Source organism: Bos javanicus, chromosome 6 (assembly GCF_032452875.1).
Source record: "Bos javanicus breed banteng chromosome 6, ARS-OSU_banteng_1.0, whole genome shotgun sequence".
NCBI lineage: Eukaryota > Metazoa > Chordata > Mammalia > Artiodactyla > Bovidae > Bos > Bos javanicus.
This window is the reverse complement of record NC_083873.1, coordinates 67,917,509-67,938,665: the sequence shown is the minus strand read 5'-3', so window position 1 is coordinate 67,938,665 and position 21,157 is coordinate 67,917,509. Positions and strand designations below refer to the sequence as shown.

Below are 21,157 nucleotides of genomic sequence, written 5' to 3'. Positions count from 1 at the left end.
AAGCCTATGAAATTTTAATTTTGGTATGTAAGGTCATAATCATTGAAATGGAAGATATATACTCTATGATTTTATCATTTACATTTCACTTATCATTTATCATTTACACTAAGATTCACATATGCAAAAATCTATTTTATTGGTAAAAAGAGGGTAAATAAAAACCATATAAAATTCAGGAGAACCAAAAAAACATACTTCCGATATACATATTTACAAGCCTACCATCAAAATAGCAATGTGAGCACCATGTGCATATTTTTTTCCTTACATATCATATAATACAGTGTTTCATGGACCTCTTTTACACCTTATTATGGTTTAAAGTTGGTTTTTTCACAGCTATTTATTTCCAATGGCTTCCCACGTGGCTCAGTGGTAAAGAAGTCATCTGCCAAGCAAGAGACTTGGGCTCAATTGCTGGGCCCCGACAATCCCCTGGAGAAGGAAATGGCAATTCACGTCAGTACTCTTGCCTAGAGAATCCCATGGGCGGAGGACTACAGTCCATGGGGTTGCAAAGGAGTGAGACATGACTCAGCAACTACACAACAACAAATTTACTTCCAGGGCCTTTGCAGTAATAAATATTACTGAACGTCATCGATGAACTAAGAAATTTTTTCTTTTTTTAACTTACATTTTTTAAAAGTCCCAACCAGGGATTGAATCTGCACCTCCTGAAGTGGAAGTAGGGAGTCTTAACCACTGAACTGCTTGGATGGTCCCAAGAAATTTCTTTTTAAATAGTAATTTAGATATTCCTCTAGTTGTTTTTTTTTTTAACCAAAAGAGTCTGTTTCAATAAAAAAGGCAAAATCATCCTATTTATTCTAATCAGTTGTGTAAAGTGCATATCCCAGTCAGTCCTGAAAGGAATGTTTGAGTAGTGACTTGAATCCAGACCTTTCAAATGTACTCACCCAAAAGCACATCAGATCTTTCTCGAGCATACACACCTCCTGGGACAAATTTAAAAGCCGTGCACCAGGCACAGAAAAATACTTCTAGAATATAAAATATCATGGCAGTGGTCATGGCTTTTCCAGGGCTTGAGCCTGAGCTAATAAGGTGTCCAAGCACTTGAGGCCACACGGATGCTGTGAAGAGGGCAAGCACACAGCCAGACACAGCGGCTGCCCACGTGGGCAGGTAAAGGAGTCCTGCTGCCGAGGTCGCTCCTGTTTGTGAGACAGAGAAAGAAACCCAATCAGACAGGAAAGCAGTAATAGCCTCTTCCATTTTCTTAAAAAAAAAAAAAAAGAAAAGAATAATAAGCTTATAGGATGACCACTTTATAGCTATTTAGAGCCAGAAGGGACCTCAGAGGGCATGCTGGTTCAATTTCTAGACTGATGAGAAACTAAGGTCTTGGCAAGGTTAATATGCTTTGCTTAAGGTCACGCAGCTAGTTACTTGCACAGCTGGAGGTGGAATGTAGGTCCAGAAAATCTCAGTCCAGTGCTAGGTCTTTGAGAAGAGCAGTAGAAGAGAAGAAGGCATTTTTAGGTTGTGTTAAGGTTCGTATAGCAAAAACTGAAAAAAACATGAAATCATCTGAAATACCAAGAATATGTTAATTTAATTTAACCAGCCAGATCTAGGACATTAGAAAACAGGTAAAGTCAGGGTAGTTTCTGAAACATTTTTGTTAAGAAATTTTCTAAAGCAGGTTCCATCCATTTAAATGCTGCCTGTCAACCCACAATACATAAACTGACCTTCTCAATCTCACAGTCCTAAAAGAAGCTGTGACTGAGATTGCATTCCTGGACTCACTGCTTTATAGTTCTGCAGGCAGTTCATTCATGCACACATCAGCCTCTGAGGTGCTGGGGGGCTGTGGATCTGCCTGGTCCGTTGGAGGCACTTAGTAAATGTTTGCTAATTCATTGAGCCAGATCTGAAGGAATATGACCTTTCTCCATATTCCTATGAAATCGGCTTTGAGATGGCAGCACAGCACTCCATTTTGGAGCCATCAATATAACGCCTTTGCACAGAATATGACATTTTCTAGACACAGGACATTTCCATCAACATTACATATAATAGACACCCACCCTTTAAGGACGTCTACAGCAGCCTCTGACTGCTTGGGGCAAGAATTCCAGGAAGAGGATCCAGCCTGCTTCTTAGCACCCCATGGCTCTCGTCCAGCAGTAAGCCCCACCCACACCATCACAGGACGGTTGCCATGTGACTGTCCTTCCCCACTTCAAAAAGAACACTCAGATGAATGTGAGAACCAGGCTGCAGGGCCCGCCACAACCCACAGATTTTAATTCCATAGTTAGGCCTTAAATTTTTTAACATGATTATCTTAATAACAACTTTTTTAATTTGAAATAAACAAATATAAAGCCTATTCACTGCAGAAATTTAAGAATGCAGAACTGTAAAGAAGCAATTAAGGATCACCTAGGACTGAGATAAGACGATCCCAGCTAATACGCCTATTTATTTCCCCTATGTCATTTTCTGCATATATACAGAAGTATTTTTACATAAAAAAATGAAATCAAGCCACATATTAAGGATTATAATCTGCTTTTTGTGGGACATTATATCAGGAACTTTTTTTCATATCAATATTTTTCTTCTAAAACATGTTTATATATATATATATACTCTTCCACTGGATAAATATACAACAAAAAATAAACAATCATTTTCCTACTGATGGCCATTTAGAAAGCTTTCAACACTGTGAGGAACATCTTTCTTTGTCAATTAATCTCTCACTACATCTCTGATTATTTCCTTAAAATAATTCTTAAAAAGATTCTTAGAAGTACAACTACAGCATCAGCAGGCAAAAGGATTTTAAAGCGTCAGTACTTGTCGTGCTTTCCTGAGAGGTTACAGCAGTTCCCACTTCCTCCAGAAATGCTACCAAAAGCATTTCTTTCTAAAAAGTTTTACCAAATTAATGATGAAATTTATAGCATATTTTGATTTTCATTTATTTGATTATTAGTGAAGTGAAGTCACTCAGTCGCATCTGACTCTTTGCGACCCCGTGGACTGTAGCCCACCAAGCTCCTCCATCCATGGGATTCTCCAGGCAAGAATACTGGAGTGGGTTGCCATTTCCTTCTCCAGGGGTCTTCCAGACCCAGGGATCGAACCCAGGTCTTCCGCATTGCAGGCAGATGCTTTTAACCTCTGAGCCACCAGGGAAGCCCTATTTGATTATTAGGGAGGGGGAATTTTTCTGTTTAACAATTTAAGTGAAAGTGAAAGTCACTCAGTAGTGTCCAACTCTTTGCAACTCCATGGACCATTTAGTCCATGGAATTCTCCAGGCCAGAATACTGGAATGGGTAGCCTTTCGCTTCTCCAGGGGATCTTCCCAACCCAGGGATCGAACCCAGATCTCCCACATTGCAGGCAGATTCTTTACCAGCTGAGCGACCAGGGAAGCTCCAAGTTTACCAGCTTACAATGACTGTTTCTCAAAAAAATGAGTCCTAATTAGATATTTTAATCTATGACATTGTTGCATCTGTCTTACTACAAAGAAGGGAAAGAAAACCTTTCTTCAAATTACCCTTGACAGTGATCACTTTCATTTTTAATTTCATTTCTATTTTTAAACAGGCTACATATTTTTCAATCCACTAAAATTGTATTTTTAAGGTTATAAATTCAAAACCCCAAAATCTGAAAGGTGAAAAAGAGTCCCTCTTGTCCCCTATGAGTTCCCCTTAGTGAAGGCGACCAATGTTAGCATTTTCTTTGCCATCCTCCTGGAGACAGTCTGTGCACAGGAAGAAAAAGGCATATGTGTGCATTTTCCTCCCTTTTTGTACACCACTGGGAGCATATGATACACTGTCACTTTGCCTGTTTCTCTTAACCATGTAGCTTAACTGTGTTTTGTTTGAGGCTGAGTCCTCCCAAATAAGAAGAAAGTGGAGAAAACCACTAGACCATTCAAGTATGACCTAAATCAAATCCCTTATGACTATACAGTGGAAGTGAGAAATAGATTTAAGGGAATAGATCTGATAGACAGAGTGCCTGATGAACTATGGATAGAGATTCGTGACATTGTACAGGAGACCGAAATCAAGACCATCCCCAAGAAAAAGAAATGCAAAAAAGCAAAATGGCTGTCTGAGGAGGCCTTACAAATAGCTGTGAAAAGACAGGAAGTGAAAAGCAAAGGAGAAAAGGAAAGATATACCCATTTGAATGCAGAGTTCCGAAGAATAGCAAGGAGAGATAAGGAAGCCTTCCTCAGCAATCAATGCAAAGAAATAGAGGAAAACAATAGAATGGGAAAGACTAGAGATCTCTGCAAGAAAATTAGAGATATCAGGGAACATTTCATGCGAAGATGGGCTCAATGAAGGACAGAAATGGTATGGACCTAACAGAAGCAGAAGATATTAAGAAGAGGTGGCAAGAATACACAGAAGAACTGTACAAAAAAGATCTTCACAACCCAGATAATCACGATGGTGTGATCACTCACCTAGAGCCAGATCCTGAAGTGTGAAGTCAAGTGAGCCTTAGGAAGCATCACTACGAACAAAGCTAGTGGAGGTGATGGAATTCCAGTTGAGCTATTTCAGATCCTGAAAGATGATGCTGTGAAAGTGCTGCACTCAATATGCCAGCAAATTTGGAAAACTCAGCAGTGGTGACAGGACTGGAAAAGGTCAGTTTTCATTCCAATCCAAAAGAAAGGCAATGCCAAAGAATGCTCAAACTACCGCACAATTGCACTCATCTCACATGCTAGTAAAGTAATGTTCAAAATTCTCCAAGCCAGGCTTCAGCAATACGTGAACCATGAACTTCCAGATGTTCAAGCTGGCTTTAGAAAAGGCAGAGGAACCAAAGATCAAATTGCCAACATCTGCTGGATCATGGAAAAAGCAAGAGAGTTCCAGAAAAACATCTATTTCTGCTTTATTGACTATGCCAAAGCCTTTGACTGTGTGGATCACAATAAACTGTGGAAAATTCTGAAAGAGATGGGAATACCAGACCATCTGACCTGCCTCTTGAGAAACCTACATGCAGGTCAGGAAGCAACAGTTAGAACTGGACATGGAACAACAGACCGGTTCCAAATAGGAAAAGAAGTACGTCAAGGCTGTATATTGTCACCCTGCTTATTTAACTTCTATGCAGAGTACATCATGAGAAACGCTGGGCTGGAGGAAGCACAAGCTGGAATCAAGATTGCCGGGAGAAATATCAATAACTTCAGATATGCAGATGACACCACCCTTATGGCAGAAAGTGAAGAAGAACTAAACAGCTTCTTGATGAAAGTGAAAGATAAGAGTGAAAAAGTTGGCTTAAAGCTCAACATTCAGAAAACGAAGATCATGGCATCTGGTCCCATCACTTCATGGCAGATAGATGGGGAAACAGTGGAAAGAGTGTCAGACTTTATTTTTCTGGGCTCAAAAATCACTGCAGATGGTGATTGCAGCCATGAAATTAAAAGACGCTTACTCCTTGGAAGGAAAGTTATGACCAACCTAGATAGCATATTCAAAAGCAGAGACATTACTTTGCCAACAGAGGTCCGTCTAGTCAAGACTATGGTTTTTCCAGTGGTCATGTATGGATGTGAGAGTTGGACTATAAAGAAAGCTGTGCGCCGAAGAATTGATGCTTTTGAACTGTGTGGTATTAGAGAAGACTCTTGAGAGTTCCTTGGACTGCAAGGAGATCCAATCAGTCCATCCTAAAGGAGATCAGTTCTGGGTGTTCATTGGAAGGACTGATGTTGAAGCTGAAACTCCAGTACTTTGGCCACCTCATGCAAAGAGCTGACTCACTGGAAAAGACCCTGATGCTGGGAAAGATTGAGGGCAGGAGGAGAAGGGGACGACAGAGGATAAGATGGCTGGATGGCATCATCAACTCGATGGACACGGGTTTGGGTGGACTCCGGGAGTTGGTGATGGACATGGAGGCCTGGCTTTCTGCGGTTCATGGCATCGCAAAGAGTCAGACACGACTGAGTGACTGAACTGAAGACAACAAGCAGAATTCATAGTAATTGAATATTTCAATGATATTTATAATAACCAACATGTTCATTTTCAATTGACCAAGTTCCTCATACAATAAAATTATAAGCATTCTGTATAGTACCCTGGGGTCCTATCAATGCATTTAGGACATTGATGTCTTTTTAAATAGAACTTTGACTTTACTAATTTAATTGGCATCAAGATCTAAAGTTCCTGTCTCTTCACATTTGGGAAATTCTATTGGTCACTGTCATAATGAAATTCATACTCGGATCCAGTTGGAACTTAAACTGTACAATGAAAATATATGGTTTCTTTTTCTTCACTCTACTTTGAGATGTTTTCCAGAGATGAATCATGGTGAAAAGTGGGCACTATCTCCAGATAATAAAATTAAGTGTGAGCTCCAACTTAATTCAGGTGAGCAGGCAGAGGGCGATAGAGTTCACAAATTACAGCCCTGCTTTCCTCTCTACTGCAAATAGCCATTAGAAGCCTTAAATCGTCTTGCCCCTAGGGACTTTTATTTAATACTTCAGAGAGATAGACAAGATTAGGTTTAATGCTCCAGGCTATGCTTACTTATCTGGGGAAATAAATATAAGCATAAAACTATAAGTTCAAGGCTTTCTGTTCTTTATGTTTCTGTGGACCTCAGCTTTCCTAGGTTTAAAATGAAGCTGCTACTTACGTGCCCAATTAACATTTTGCTCCTATGCCATGAGAAAAGGCATGATATAAATGCTGAACAACTTTCAGTGCATTTCATGTTCTTTTTCCTAATTGCATACAGATTAAGAAGCTATATATGCTCACTGCACACTCAGCACTGACAAGGTTCTCTGGCCATTTTTGTGCACAATCACAGGAGGCTAACATTATATTCATACCAAGCGTTCCCTTAAGGAATGTCTACCTGAAAATACACAAACAAGTAAAAACAGCTCAACATGACTGCAACTGTGTGTTCACACAGCTTCAGGAGGATGAGGGCCTGGTTAACCTCAGGAATTGAGCAGCCTACTGGCTGACACACGCCTCCACACAAGGGTGATGGCACTGAGGGTGTACAGAATCGTATCAGGAGATGGTGAAGGACAGGAAGCCTGGACTGCTGCAGTCCATGGGGTCGCAAAGAGCTGGACGTGACTTAACAGCTGAACCACCACCAGCACCACCACTTATGAGGTTATTAAACCTTATCTTCCATTATCATTACATGTTATCTCACAAACCCATACCCAGCATCTAGTACAAAACTCTGAATCACCTGCTTAATTAAAACGTATAAGGACCTCTCTGTTCACATAAACCAAACAGCATCTGCACTGTCACAGAGTGGGTATTTTTTTTTTTAACTTAACACTAAAATTGACTCTAACCATTCCCGCCTTTTAAGCGGAAGGGAAAAGAGTGACATAATTCAGTCACAGTAACAAAACAGTCACAGTCATTAAAATAAGTAGATTGGGGACTTCCCTGGCCATCCAGTGGTTAAGACTTCACCTTCCCCTGCACGGGGTGAGGGTTCAATCCCTGGGTGGGGAGCTAAGATCCCACGTGCCTTGGGGCCAAAAAAGCAAAACATAAAACAGAAGCAACATTGTAACAAATTCAATAAAGATTTTTTAAATGGTCCACACCAAAAAACCTTAAAAAAAAAAAAATATGTAGATCATTCTGGAAATATGATAGTCTTCACCAACAGTCTATAACCCTAAAGGATGTGACTGGGCAGAAAGGGTACAGGCTTTTGAATAAACAAACGTGGACCCTCCCAAGGCTGAATAGAGGAGTGAGGGGTGAAACTGGTTACCCACACAAGAGAAAGGGAAATTGAACTTCTGTGTGAAGTCCCAAAGGGGGGCATTCCTGAAAACCAGAGAAGCAAGACAGGGGAAGTGGTTCGGCCACATGGCATGTCCAACCCTCCATCTCCTCAGACCATCAATAAAACTGCTACAGACATCTGTACCCAGATAAGTTATCTAGGAGACCGGGGAGAGGATGTCAGCATCATCAGGCGGATAAGACAGCTAAGGAGGAGAGGGGAAACGAGGAGAAGGAAGCAAGAACCTGGAGCCAGTAACTCCCAGTAACCGTGGTGACATCTGAGTTCTAGGGGCTGCAGCTGGTGAGACTGTCCCACCCTCAATGGCACAGGCTTGTATGTTCATCTCCTTCCACCCCAGGGGCACATGCTGCTGCTGCTGCTAAGTCGCTTCAGTCATGTCTGACTCTGTGCGACCACATAGACGGCAGTCCACCAGGCTCCTCTGTCCATGGGATTCTCCAGGCAAGAACACTGGAGTGGGTTGCCATTTCCTCCTCCAATGCATGAAAGTGAAAAGTCAAAGTGAAGTCGCTCAGTCGTGCCCGACTCTTAGTGACCCCATGGACTGCAGCCCACCAGGCTCCTCTGTCCATGGGATTTTCCAGGCAAGAGTACTAGAGTGGAGTGCCATTGCATACTTGTGAGTAAATTGGATAACCAAGCATTTCTACAGAGAAACTACACACCTGTAATCCACCAGATTAAACTGGAACCCGGAAACCATGAACAAGATGAGAGCATCAATCCACTCGCCAAGCCCAGCAGAACTACACCTCTGTTTAAAAAAAAAAAAAAAAGACATGTTATAGGATATCTGACGCTGTTACTATTCCATTGCCCCAGATATAAAATGGAAATGTATCTTCTACCTCTAGGCACATCCAAGAGACAATGTGAGTGTGAAACAACCAATGAGACCACGAAAGTCCACTGGGAAACAATTTCATATACGTTCAGAACACTGACATAAGAGCACCTCTAACTTGTCATAAATGACATCTGCAGTCTTTCATGGTCAATGTAAACAAAGTAACTGAGCTTTCTCAGACTATTATAGTTCATATTGGCTATGGGACATTTTAAATGACTCTGCCAAAGTCAAAAAGAAAAAGTCACTGGGAATTGCTATTTAGTGTACCTCTTTTCATTTTTTTCTCAACCTCAGTCCTGCTTTTATCAATAGTGTCTGCCTTCCTAGGATTGAGGTGAGTTTGGTAAATAATTATAAATTGTGTGTCTTTGAAAATAACCACCAACTATTTCATTCTTTAACTACTTTGGCAAAAACTTGTAGGAGATGGGGAGGAAAAAAAGAACTAAACAGGACTTCCCTGGTGATCCAGTGGCTAAGACTCCACATTCCCAATGCAGGGAGCCCAGTGTCAATCCCTGGTCAGGGAACTAGATTTCACATGCTGGAACTAAGAGTTTGCATGTCACAACTAAGAGTCTGCATGCTGCAACTAAAGATGCTGGATGCTGCAACAAAGACCCAGTGCAACCAAATACATTTTAATAATAAATAAATATAAATAATATTTTTAAAAAAGAATTTAACTAAACTTTAGTGGGAAATTACAACATGGCACTCAATGAAGTAGCTATAATATAAATAAACTAAAAAACACAGAGTGCTTACTAGATAGCAGGAACTGTTTGAAGATTTTTACATATACTAGCTCAGCTAATTTTCACAGGTCTGTAAAGTAAATGAAAAAGTGAAGGTGTTAGTTGCTCAGTTGTGTCCGATTCTTGCAACCCCATGGATTCTAGAACACCAGGCTCTTCTACCCACGGAATTCTCCAGGCAAGAACACTGGAGTGGGTTGCCATTCCCTTCTCCAGGGGATCATCCTAACCGAGGGATCGAAACCAAGTCTTGCTTCATTGCAGGTAGATTCTTTACTGTCTGAGCCACCAGGGAAGCCCAAAGTAAATGCTATAATTATCCCCATTTCACAGAGGAGGACACTGGGGAAAAGAGCACTTGAGTAACCTGCTGGATATTAGAAACAGCCGCCCACGTAGGACAAAGAATCTGAAACAGGCCCTCCGGCTCTGGAGTGAGGCTCTCGGCCGCTCTCCTGCCTGCTCCCACCCCCTAAGGTGAAGGATGGTCCTGGGTGTTCAGAAGACAGCAAAGGCCTGAGAGGACCCGGTTGATCACTGTCTATCTCCAAGTCAATGACAAACATTGATGAGGACCTACTGTGTGCCAGGCTCTGTCCCAGGGGCTTGGAATGAGTCTGCAAACAAAAAGCCCTTCCCTTCCCGTGCTCACAGTCCAGAGGGGCCACTCACCTGGCCACACACAGTCCTCATTCGTCCCTGTCACCTCCCAGCATTCCTCAGTACGGGGGCAAACAGACCTCAAGCGCTTTCATCTCCAGAGTACACAGTAAAGTCATGCTTGTCTAGCTGCTCACACAGAGGAGCAAGGTTTTCAACCATACCAGTCAATTTCTGGATTGCTTCCAAACCCAAACTCACCCAAATGGGTTCGGATCTGGCCCTGGATGGGGGTGTCCACTCACTGCCCATCTGGAGACAAGAGACACCTCTCCAAAAATCCAGTGGGTGAGGAACATGAGGCTGCCAAAGGCAGCGCCTGCCAACAACCAGTTCAGACCAGAAGCCACTGCCTTGGCTGCCTCACCATTCTTCTTCCATTGAGGTTTATAGCAGGCACCATCTAGAATAAAAAACAGAAAAGGGTCAGTTACACAGAAATTTACCCTCTACATAGGCCTACTTTAAACAAGTAGGAAATGGGACCTGGCTTCAGGGAGCTTACTTTAGAGGGGAAGGTAAGACCCCATAACAAGTAGAACATGCTGGGAGGCAGGCAGTGGGAGGCTAGATCAGGATTTCAGGAGAATAAATCATTTTGAAATCTGACAACTGAAAATGCAGAAAGGTATGTACTTCATGTGAAATAGACAGTTATGAGCTAAACTATATGTATGAAAAGTGAAAGGTGAATTCAGGGAACAAATGCAGTCCCCCTGGAATGGAACATTCCCAGTATACCAGGCTGCTTCTCCCAAAAAAGAACAAGGTCCTCATCTAACCCTCTGAGCCCCCAGAGTGTTAACAGCGCGTCGACTGAGCAGTTACTGTGGCCAGCCCCTCACATGAACTCGTTCAATCTTCACGGCAACTTTATGAGGTTACTAACTCGATTACTAACCCCATTTCACAGGTTGAAAAACTGAAAGGCCCAGAGAAAACAGATCCAAGATCACACGGCTGGTAGAGAGAGCCTAGCCAGTACCTGTGTGCTTTACCCTACTATACTTCCTAGGACTGTTTTAACAGTGAGGTCTCAGTTTGTTGCATTAGTGACTTCACATACAGAAATGTACCAACTGCAGAATATGCTGGCAAGAGAAAGCCTTTATAGGAACAGAGAGCCTGCTGGGCAGATGCTTCGCGACACTGGGAAGCCTGCTTCGGGACAGAAAGAAACCTGAGAGTCTGCCTGTGGGAATGAAAGCATGATTTCATAGGCAGGAAGAAAGCCATTCTGCCCAGAAAGGAGTGAGGGGGAGGACAAGCAGAGCTGAAAGCTATGGGGGTGAGGGAGAAGGTGGTGAAGACAGATAGTGACCAAGGGCCTGAAGGCCAAGGAGACAGTCTTTGGAAAAGAGAGCAGCTTAAGCTGAATTTCCCGAGTAACAACACTGCTACACACTATGGTGTGTGACTCTCACCCCAAGGCACAGCAAATCTTCAATAAAACTACCCCAAAAAACGCTGCTAGGGATGATGAGATATCCTGGGAAAGCTGGAAAGGAGTTGAACTTTGTAAATGGGGCACAGGGCAAAAACAGGAAGGGACTAACAACTGGGTCACAAAAATTTAAAACAGAAGCGAGAAAGAAGCAAACTCCAGAAATGTAAGTCCAGAAATTACTTATATTTCTGGAGTTACAGAAACGTAAAGTCCAGAAATGTAAGGGATACCCTGAATCCAGATCCTTATCAGGCTGTCCCTGTGAAGTTTGCTGCCTGAGTTTCTACTTCACATGTGAGCGTTTTATAAAATACAAAACATATATTAGGGTGCTAGAACCGAGTTCTAAATGTTCTAATCAATATCAATGTCTCTTGATCAATTTACATGTATGATGTTCCCCTGTTCTCACCACAGCCATTTCATACCAAAATTGGAGGAGTTAAACAAACTCTTTGTTCATGGTGAGCCAAACTCTCTAAACTTTCTGTGAGATTTCTCCTTGTATTTACAGAAGTATAGTGACTCATTGAGAGTTACACACAAAGCCAAGAGCAAGTTAAGTAGAATCTAGCAACATTTCTTCCTTTTCTTCAGAAGTCTGGAGTTCGCCAGTAATGCAAACATCCAAATTCGCTTGTAAGCTCCGGACAGGTGATTCAAAAGGTGGCATGAATATCCATGGGGCTAGTGGTAAAGAACCTGCCTGCGAATGCAGGAAATAGAAGAGACAGGGGTTCGATCCCTGGGTCAGTTAGATCCCCTGGAGGACAGCACAGCAACCCATTCTAGTACTCTGGAGAATCCCACAGACAGAGGAGCCTGGTGGGCTACAGTCGATAAGGTTGCGCAGAGTCAGACTTGATTGAAGCGACTTAGCCCACAAGCACATGAAAGTTTAGGATTTCCTTTCTTTTTACATTTCAGATTTGGAGTTTAAATACCTTCAGACTTAAGGGTAGGGTGGGGTGGGTGGGGGGAGGGGAGCAAAAGCAAAACACAAACCAAGAGAAAAAAAAGAACAAATTCATGCAGTTCTCACAGTGTTGGAGGAGTCCAAACCTCTTGGACTGCAAGGAGATCAAACCAGTCGATCCTAAAGGAAATCAGTCCTGAGAATTCACAGGAAGGGCTGATGCTAAAGCTCCAATACTTTGGCCACCTGATGCGAAAACTCATTGGAAAAGACCCTGATACTGGGAAAGATTAAAGGCAAGAGGAGAAGGGGACAACAGAGGATGAGATGGTTGGATGGCATCACTGATTCGTTAGACATGAGTTTGAGCAAGCTCCGGGAGGTGGTGATGGACAGGGAAGCCTGGAGTGCTGCAGTCCATGGGGTTGCAAAGAGTTGGACACAACTGAGTGACTGAACTGAACTGATGCAGTTCTCAAAGCCCTTGCTAACAAATAACTTTTCAGAGTGTTACAGATGGGCTGGGGTCAGTGTGGGGGCAGAGGGCTGACGGATCTCGTCCTGGAAAGCCCTGTTCAGAGGGAAAGAGGAGAAAACAGAGCTGAAAGCCAGCAGGGAACATGAGGCCTGGGTCTACTTTCCCACTCCACAATGAGACAAGCCAGAGACGAACGGTTACTATCACCCTCTGTGCTGCCAAGGAAAAGGTGCCTTCTGCTCAGATAATAGTTCACTTCCGAGGCCAGCTACTCTTGCAGAGGGAGAAAAAGCAGACATGGAGACAGAGTGTGGAAAGACTCGTTTTATCTTTCCAAGATGTGTGACATTCAGATAAGAAAGGTAAATAAACTGTGCAAGAGAGAAAAATCCCTAAATAAACTGGGCCTATGCTTACCTGTGTAAATGCGATCAAGTGTGGCAATAGTACTTAATGTCAGTATCACTCTGTTGGACATCTGATAAGTCCAGACTGGGTTTAGTGACGTGTACCAAATGCGAAGAACAAGAAGAAGGATCTGTCCTAAAATGAACCCCCAGATTCTGAAGTACCTGTAAGCACAGAAATATTTTTAACAACTTTTTTGTGAGTGGTTTCAATGTACTCCTTCCATTGTGAATTTCACAGTGTCACAGAGGAGTATATGAGGTGGTCTTGTTGGTAATCTACACAACTTAGCCTTTATATAGCCCGTTACCTAGGCAACTCATTATAATTTCTCCATTCTCACAACATTATTGAGAGTAATGGCAAATACTCACATCCTGGTTTTGTGAAAAGGAAAAAAAATGAGACTTCGACAAGGCCTTCCTGAAAGCTAAATACTGTATCTTGGAATGCCCGGTCCCAACTTCCCTTTGGTAACTGACCACACTTGTTTGCCTATAGGCACAAGATGCAAACTATACCTTTGCAAGCCATTTCCTGTCCACCACGTCACAGCATGCACCACCAGTGAGGAAGACAGACCAAGTGCAAGGACCGTGAGCCGAAGTTTGGCATTTGGAGCCTGGAAGGAGGCGATGCTACCTACAAACAAATTTTAAGGAGAGCTAAACATTTCTGGCAAGCATGCCCTACTAGTTAATGATCTGCCTTTGATAACTGTTGTGTCTAATACCATGTTTACCCTCAGGAAGACAGAGTTAATGTATAATTACGTGTATGTATAAATCTTTTTGAACATTTTTATTGCAGTATTATTCATACCATAAAATTCACTGTGTTAAGACGTATGACTCAGTGGTTCTTAATATGTTTACAAAGTTGCACAACTATACCTGAAATGAACACTGTATTGTAAACCAACTAAACTTAAATAAAAAACTTTTTTAAAAAAAGTTCATCTATGTTGTAGCACATGTCAGTGCTTCAATCCTTTTTATGGCTAAATAATATTCTATTGCATGGATATACTGCTTTTTGTTTATTCATTCATCCCATTGATGGGCATTTGGATTGTTTCCACTTTTGGGGTATTATGAATAATATTGCTATGAACATTTATGTACCAGGTCTTATGTGAATGTTTCCATTTTTCTTGGGTCTAACTCCAAGGGGTGGAGTTGTTGGATCATATGACAACTATGTTTAACATTCTGAGGAACTGCCAAACTGTTTTTCAAACCAACTGCACCATTTTACATTCCCATCAGTAATGTGTAAGGATTTCAGTTTCTTCATATTCTTGTCAACACTTAATATTGTCTATCTTTTTAATCAGGGCTATTTTAGTGAGTCGAAATAATTAAGATCAAAACTAATCTAAATTAATTGTATTGGGCTGGACAAAAAGTTCATTTGGATTTTTCATTAAAGAAAACCCAAATTAACTTTTTGACCAATGCAACAGTATGAACTAGTTTAACGGTTTAATAGTTAATTATGTACTGATTAACCTAAAATATCTGAAGGAACAGCAGTGAGACAGCATGTAACACTCAGATCAGCTTTGTAGTTGTGTAAGAATCCCTTTGGACCTCTGTGAAAAACAACGTTGTTTCATCTTAAGAAGTATCTGAAGTCCGAAAAAAAAAAGTACCTGAAAAGGGAGTTTTAAGGCAAAGCATGACTTACTTCAGCCTCTCTTTAGCATCATCAAACTCAATGGACACGTGGAAGAGCATCTGACACAAACTGGTTTCTTCATCCTGAAGTCACTTTCCTAACCCACATCGGAGTCACTTTCCTACCCACTCCGCTTCCTCAAATACAATTCTACCCTTTACTCAAGTAATGGGTTTTCAGGGAGAAAGGAGATGAAAAGGGAACAACAAGAAGTATCTCAAACACCATACTCTCCAGTTATTTCCTATTACATTACAGCCTCCAGAAGTTGCTGGGCCAGAACTAGACTAAAAACAAACTGTCCCAGAAACTGTATGGTGAGTGGCTCTGTAGGTAAAGCTGCCACAGGCAGCACTGAGCAAAGGCAACAAAAGCGTGCACTGACGAGATCCGCCCCATAAAGCCAACCAAGGAGTGTAATGAGGCCATGGTTATAAAGAATTCTGTAAGCCAAGGACAGTTGAACTCAGTTACTATATATACTCTGGAAGTAGGAAGTTTCATCTTTATTATTTCTGGAGCTGAAAATTTCATGATCATTTGATATTTCTTTTCATTCCTACAGACATCATCTTTTAAAAGGATGCATTTTCCAGTGGTCTTTCCCACTGCTGTTTAGGGCTTCAGATCTTTGTGGGTAACCACAGAGCTGGCTACACTCAATAACCATGTTCTGCCTTCTTCAGGGACTGATGCACAGAAAAACGGAAGGTGAATTTCCTAGTGATTTCAGTCACTGTTCCTAGACCAGAAGAAATACACACAGCATGGTTGGTTCATGAACAAATGCAAACTCAGATAAACCAATTGTGTTATAGCAAAAGGGCAAGACAGGCAGTACTTCTCAGCTACAGATTCAACCAGACTGGAGTCTGGTATTTTTGTTTTTTAAACTTTTTCTCCATGACCTCACATTCTTACTTTTTTTTACCACTAGTACTTTTCCAAGGTCTCTCAATATTTATTAATATAATAACCTCAAGTCTTTGTGATAGTAAGTGTATATTTTTTAATTACTGGGTTTTGCCAATGTAACATATTGAAATCCAGAATTCAAACACTATGAAAGGTATACAGTGCAAAGTTTCATTTTCATGTCTGTCTCAATATCAAATTTTTCACCTTAGAAGCAACAAAAATATCAGTGTGTTTTAAAATACTTTTGGACCTATTTAATGCGTGTTCAATTAATTACTATATATATTTCATCTAGCCTATTTTACACAAATGTTAGCATTCTGAACATACTGTTTACTGCTTCTTTTTTTCTCACTTACTACTGAAGAACATTCCATTTCCTTACATAAATGTTCTCATTCTTTAGTATAGCTGCATAGTATTCTATAGTACTCCCAGTTTCATAACCAAAATTTATTTAACCTAACCTATCCCATATGGATGACATTTAGATTATTTCTGACACTGTTATAAATATTGCTACAGTGATTAAATAACCTTTTATTTTTATCATTTGACACATACGTAAGCTTATCTATAGGATATATACCCAGAAGTGGAATTGCTGAGTGAAAAATACAGAGTTGTAATTTTGATAAACACTGTTAAATTATCCTTTGCAGAAGCTGTTCAAATTTACATTCCCACCAGCAATGCATGAGTGCCTGTTTTCTCATGCTTACAATAGTGTTATCTAAGTTTGTTTATCAATCTGATATGAGAAACTATCTATAAATATATATATATATGATTTGTATTCTACACCTTTTAGTATCTTTTAAAGAATGAATTATATTTCCTTTCCAGTAAACTGATCATATCCTTTGCTTTCTCTTCTATTGAGTTATTGGTCCTTTTATTGAAAGTGAAAGTTGCTCAGTCGTGTCCAACTCTTTGCAACCCCATAGATTATACAGTCCATGGAATTCTCCAGGCCAGAATACTGGAGTGGGTAGCCTTTCCCTTCCCCAGGGGAATCTTCCCAACCCAGGGATCAAACCCAGAGCTCCCCCATTCCAGGTGGATTCTTTACCAGCTGAGCCACAAGGGAAGCCCACGAATACTGGAGTGGGTAGCCTATCCCTTCTCCAGTGGATCTTCCCGAGATCATATCCTTTGCCTTCTCTTCTATTGAGTTATTGGTCCTTTTATTACTGATCTGTAAAAACTCCATATATTAGTGAAATTAGCCCTTTGACTAGAAGAGTTGCAATATTTTTCCTAATTTATTGATTACTTTTGCTTACTACAATGTTCATCATGCATAATTTCCATATTTTTATGCATTATCATTTAAAAACTTTTTAATGACTTCTGAGTTTTGTATCACAGTTGGAAAAAAGAATGAAAACATATTTAATAATTTCACATCTTCAAGTTATCTTTCCCCTCTTCAGTTCAGGGGTCCTTAAAATTTTCCAATCTGACAGAAAAGTTAAAAATGTAAATATGCTGACTCTTGGTCTAGACTTACAATTCTACTAAAACTCTACAAGGCAGTAGTAAGACAAAGAGACATCTTTTATTTTTTACTTAATCATTTAGCATTCAAAGAACAGTCTATATATTTTCCCTGGATTTTTAACTAAAAAAAAAGAAACTTAAGGAATCACTTTTATATCTTACCAACAGTAATTATCCGCAGCAAGGCTAGCATCCATTTCTTATTAACCAGATTCCAGACAGGAGTAATTGTGAGGAATAATGGAGAAAGAAATGCTATGGCAAAACCTTCCAACCCAGTGAGTCCCAGTGTTTGCAGGGGAAAGTAATAGATCATTGGGCTCAGGTCATGGCAGAGAGACCAAGAAACATATCCTAGGAGGGAAAAAGGGAAAAAAAAAAAAACAGTTTTTAAGAGAGAGAGAAAGTGTAACTTTGTCACTGTTTCAGAGGACAGCCCTTTCCTCCGCTACAACTGGACTACTTTCCTGGTGACTCAACCTGCCAATGCAGGGAACACATGCAGGGTTCAGTCCCTGGGTTGGGAAGATCACCTGCAGAACAGAATGGCTACCCACTCCAGTATTCTTACCTGGAGAATCCCATGGAGAGAGGAGCCTGGCGGGGTTACAGTCCATGGGGTTGCAAAGAGCCAAACACGACTTAACAGCTAAACAACAACAACAACTACTACCACCACTGCTCTGGCTGGCTGCCCTCCTTCATGACTCTGGCCTTAACTGGGTTCCAATAAGAGAATTCCATCCCCTTCTCAGGTCAAGGATGAGAATGGCTTCCAGCTGTTTTTAGTCCCTCAATATCCCCTGTTTGTCCCTTTAACCTCATTCATCAGTTTAGTTCAGTTCAGTCATTCAGTCGTGTCCAACTCTTTGAGACCCCAAGAACCACAGCACACCAGGCCTTCCTGTCCATCACCAGCTCCCAGAGTTCACCCAAACTCATGTCCATTGAGTTCGTGATTCCATCCAACCATCTCATCCTCTGTTGTCCCCTTCTCCTCCTGCCCTCAATCTTTCCCAGCATCAGGGTCTTTTCCATTGAGTCAACTCTTTGCATTAGGTGGCCAAAGGATTGGAGTTTCAGCTTCAACATCAGTCCTTGCAATGAACACCCAGGACTGATCTCCTCTAGGATGGACTGGTTGGATCTCCTTGCAGTCCAAGAGACTCTCAAGAGTCTTCTCTAACACCACAATTCAAAAGCATCAATTCTTCAACACTCAGCTTTCCTTATAGTCCAACTCTCACATCCATACATAACTACTGGAAAAACCATAGCCTTGACTAGATGGACCTTTGTTGACAAAGTAATGTCTCTGCTTTTTAATACGCTGTCTAGGTTCATATAGGTAGGTAAAGTGAAAGTAGCTCAGTGGTGTCTGACTCTTTGCAACTCAGTGGGCTGTAGTCCACCAGGTTCCTCTGTCTGTGGAATTCTCCAGGCAAGAATACTGCAGTGGGTCGCCATTCCCTTCTCCAGGGGATCTTCCCAAATCAGGGATCAAACCCAGGTCTCCTTCATTGTAGGCAGATTCTTAACCATCTGAGCCACCAGGGAAGCCCTGTAATGTGGCAGTCCCTTTATTAAAGGCTCTTCATCTCAGCCATCTAGGTTCAATCTGGTTTCCTGTCAGGACCCTGAAAAAATTTCCTCAACTAAGTTGACCTTTCTTTAATGAGCAATATGGTGAAAATCAAAAACAGCAAAAAACAATAGAACTCCTTCCTCCCACTGCAGACTACAGCCAAAGGCAGGTTAGTTAGGAAATATTTTAAACCTAAGCCTTAGGAGGCAGTGTGGGGTAGTGGAAAATCCAGATTTGAAGTTACTTTCACATCTGCCGACCTTGTAATCTTCTACAGTGATGATAATTAACCAATGGACATTTAACACATGTGAGGCTCTAAGTATTCACAGGGATCTTTTTTCTGATTCCTCAGACAACCTGTGTCCTATGAAACTAACACTATTTCTACTCCTCCTTTACAAATGCAAAATCAAACAACAAAAACTCCAGAGATCCTGAAAGTTAAGTAACTGCCTAAGGTCACAAAAGTAGCAAATAGCAGTGAACTGAAAACCAAGGCATCCAGTTCCAAACTATTCTTAATCACTGAAAACAGTACTTTTAACCACCTCACAGAGTTATGAGGATTAAAAAAGATCGAGTACACAGAGTACCTAGCACCCTAGGTACCTACTGAGTGCACAATTCTTTTTACATCTTGTACTTGTGAGATACAGACTGGGCCAAATAATGAGCCTCCCCGCCACCCCCCACCCCCCAGCATTACCAGCTCCCAGAAAACCCAGTTCTTAGGAAGGCACCCCTTCCTTTTATTGTGAACTACCAATCTCCCAAACGTTTGTCTGGGAGTTCTGATTTCAACCACAAAACTCAGACAATATTAACAACAATAGTTGCTCCTGGTACTTTTTGCAAAGCTGCTAAGGGAGCACACGACGGGACTCGTGTCCCATGTCGGATGTTTGTGGCCAAATGTTCACAAATGTGCGACCACCACCCAAGCCCACTCGTGCCGGGCCAACCCAAGCAGCAGACACGGCCCTGAGTGTTACAGCCAGGGCGCCGAGGGAGGCGGAACGGCGCCCCTTTCTGAAAGGTGCCATTTCCTCCTCCAAGGGATCTTCCTGACCCAGGAATGGAATCCCCTGCATTGGCAGGCAGATTCTTTATCATTGAGCCGCTTGGGAAGGCAAAGCTCGGTACTGAAATTTATTCAGTTAAAGGTCATGGGTGAGGGGACTCGGGGTTGGTACCAGCCTCGAGTTCGAGGCCGACAGGTGAAGAAGTCGTGCCCGTTGGGCGCAACACGAGGATGGCGTAGGAGCTCGGGAAGACTCGGGGGAGCGCCGGATCCTCGGAACCTCAATCTAGGGCTTTTCTCTCTTTTTAAAAATTCCTTCAGCAGCAGAAAGTGACAGGGGACGATAAGCATCTCTATTCCGGGCACCGAGCTTGCTTTCCTTCCTCCCCGGGCTCAGCCAAGCCCGCCGAGCATCGTGGTTCCCGGTAGGGCAAGGGGGACCGACCGGCGAATGCGCGGCGGGCGGCCTTGGCTTACCCAGGAGGCTCTCCAGGAGCACCTCTCTCCATGGCGAGGTCATGGCCGCAGCCCCTACGTCCCGGGCCAGCTGCCGCGTCCTCCCGAGCCTGCGCCCACGCCCTGGCACCAGCCAGCCCTCACGCCCGGCCCTGGCGAGGGTGGGGCCCGCCCCCTCCGCCCAGCCACACCCGGCGCCGCCCGCCCGGCCCCGGGGCTTCTTTGAGCGCCAGGTGCCCAGCGCCACCGCCGACGCCAAAGCAAAGGAGCCGAGGGCCTCCGACCTGCCACCGGGGCAAAAACCAGGTCTCTCGGCCAGCCAGCGAAACAGCCCCGGGGGTGGCGCGCTGCGAGCGCGCAGGAGGGCGGCATCGTGGCAGCTCTGGACCCGCGGTGCTCTTTAAAGGAGACCCGAGGGCGCGTGGCGAGGGAGGAAAGCTTAGACCGAGAAGGGGAACTGAGCAGCCAGGGGCTCTGGCGCCTTCGGCGAGCAGGTGCCAACAGGACCTTGGCGTTCCTAAGGCCCAGCGACGCTCTCGGGCGAGGGGGCACCTGCGACGGCCACCTGTGTGCGCTTCTCCTTCTTAGCTTTGGTAGTAAAGAAATCACATTCT

General features: G+C 42.6%; 1 protein-coding gene across 6 annotated transcripts in view; it reads right to left on the bottom strand.

The window, feature by feature from the left end:
* CWH43 (cell wall biogenesis 43 C-terminal homolog) overlaps nt 1-20,671 on the bottom strand; it is a 71,131-nt gene extending 50,460 nt beyond the window's left edge. For 5 of the 6 annotated variants that reach the window (XR_009736997.1, XM_061420127.1, XM_061420129.1 and 2 more), the window contains exons 1-7: nt 20,565-20,671; nt 17,641-17,832; nt 13,899-14,019; nt 13,387-13,541; nt 10,330-10,531; nt 8,526-8,614; nt 924-1,181 (exon numbers count right to left, since the gene is read on the bottom strand). Coding sequence is in view for 5 of the 6 variants with exons in the window: in XM_061420127.1 (XP_061276111.1) it covers nt 924-1,181; nt 8,526-8,614; nt 10,330-10,531; nt 13,387-13,541; nt 13,899-14,019; nt 17,641-17,832; nt 20,565-20,607 (1,060 nt within the window). In the remaining variant the exon portion in view is untranslated. The remainder of the gene's footprint in view (nt 1-923; nt 1,182-8,525; nt 8,615-10,329; nt 10,532-13,386; nt 13,542-13,898; nt 14,020-17,640; nt 17,833-20,564) is intronic. The other variant, XM_061420131.1, reaches the window with a different exon arrangement.
* Between the last annotated feature and the right edge of the window lie 486 nt (nt 20,672-21,157).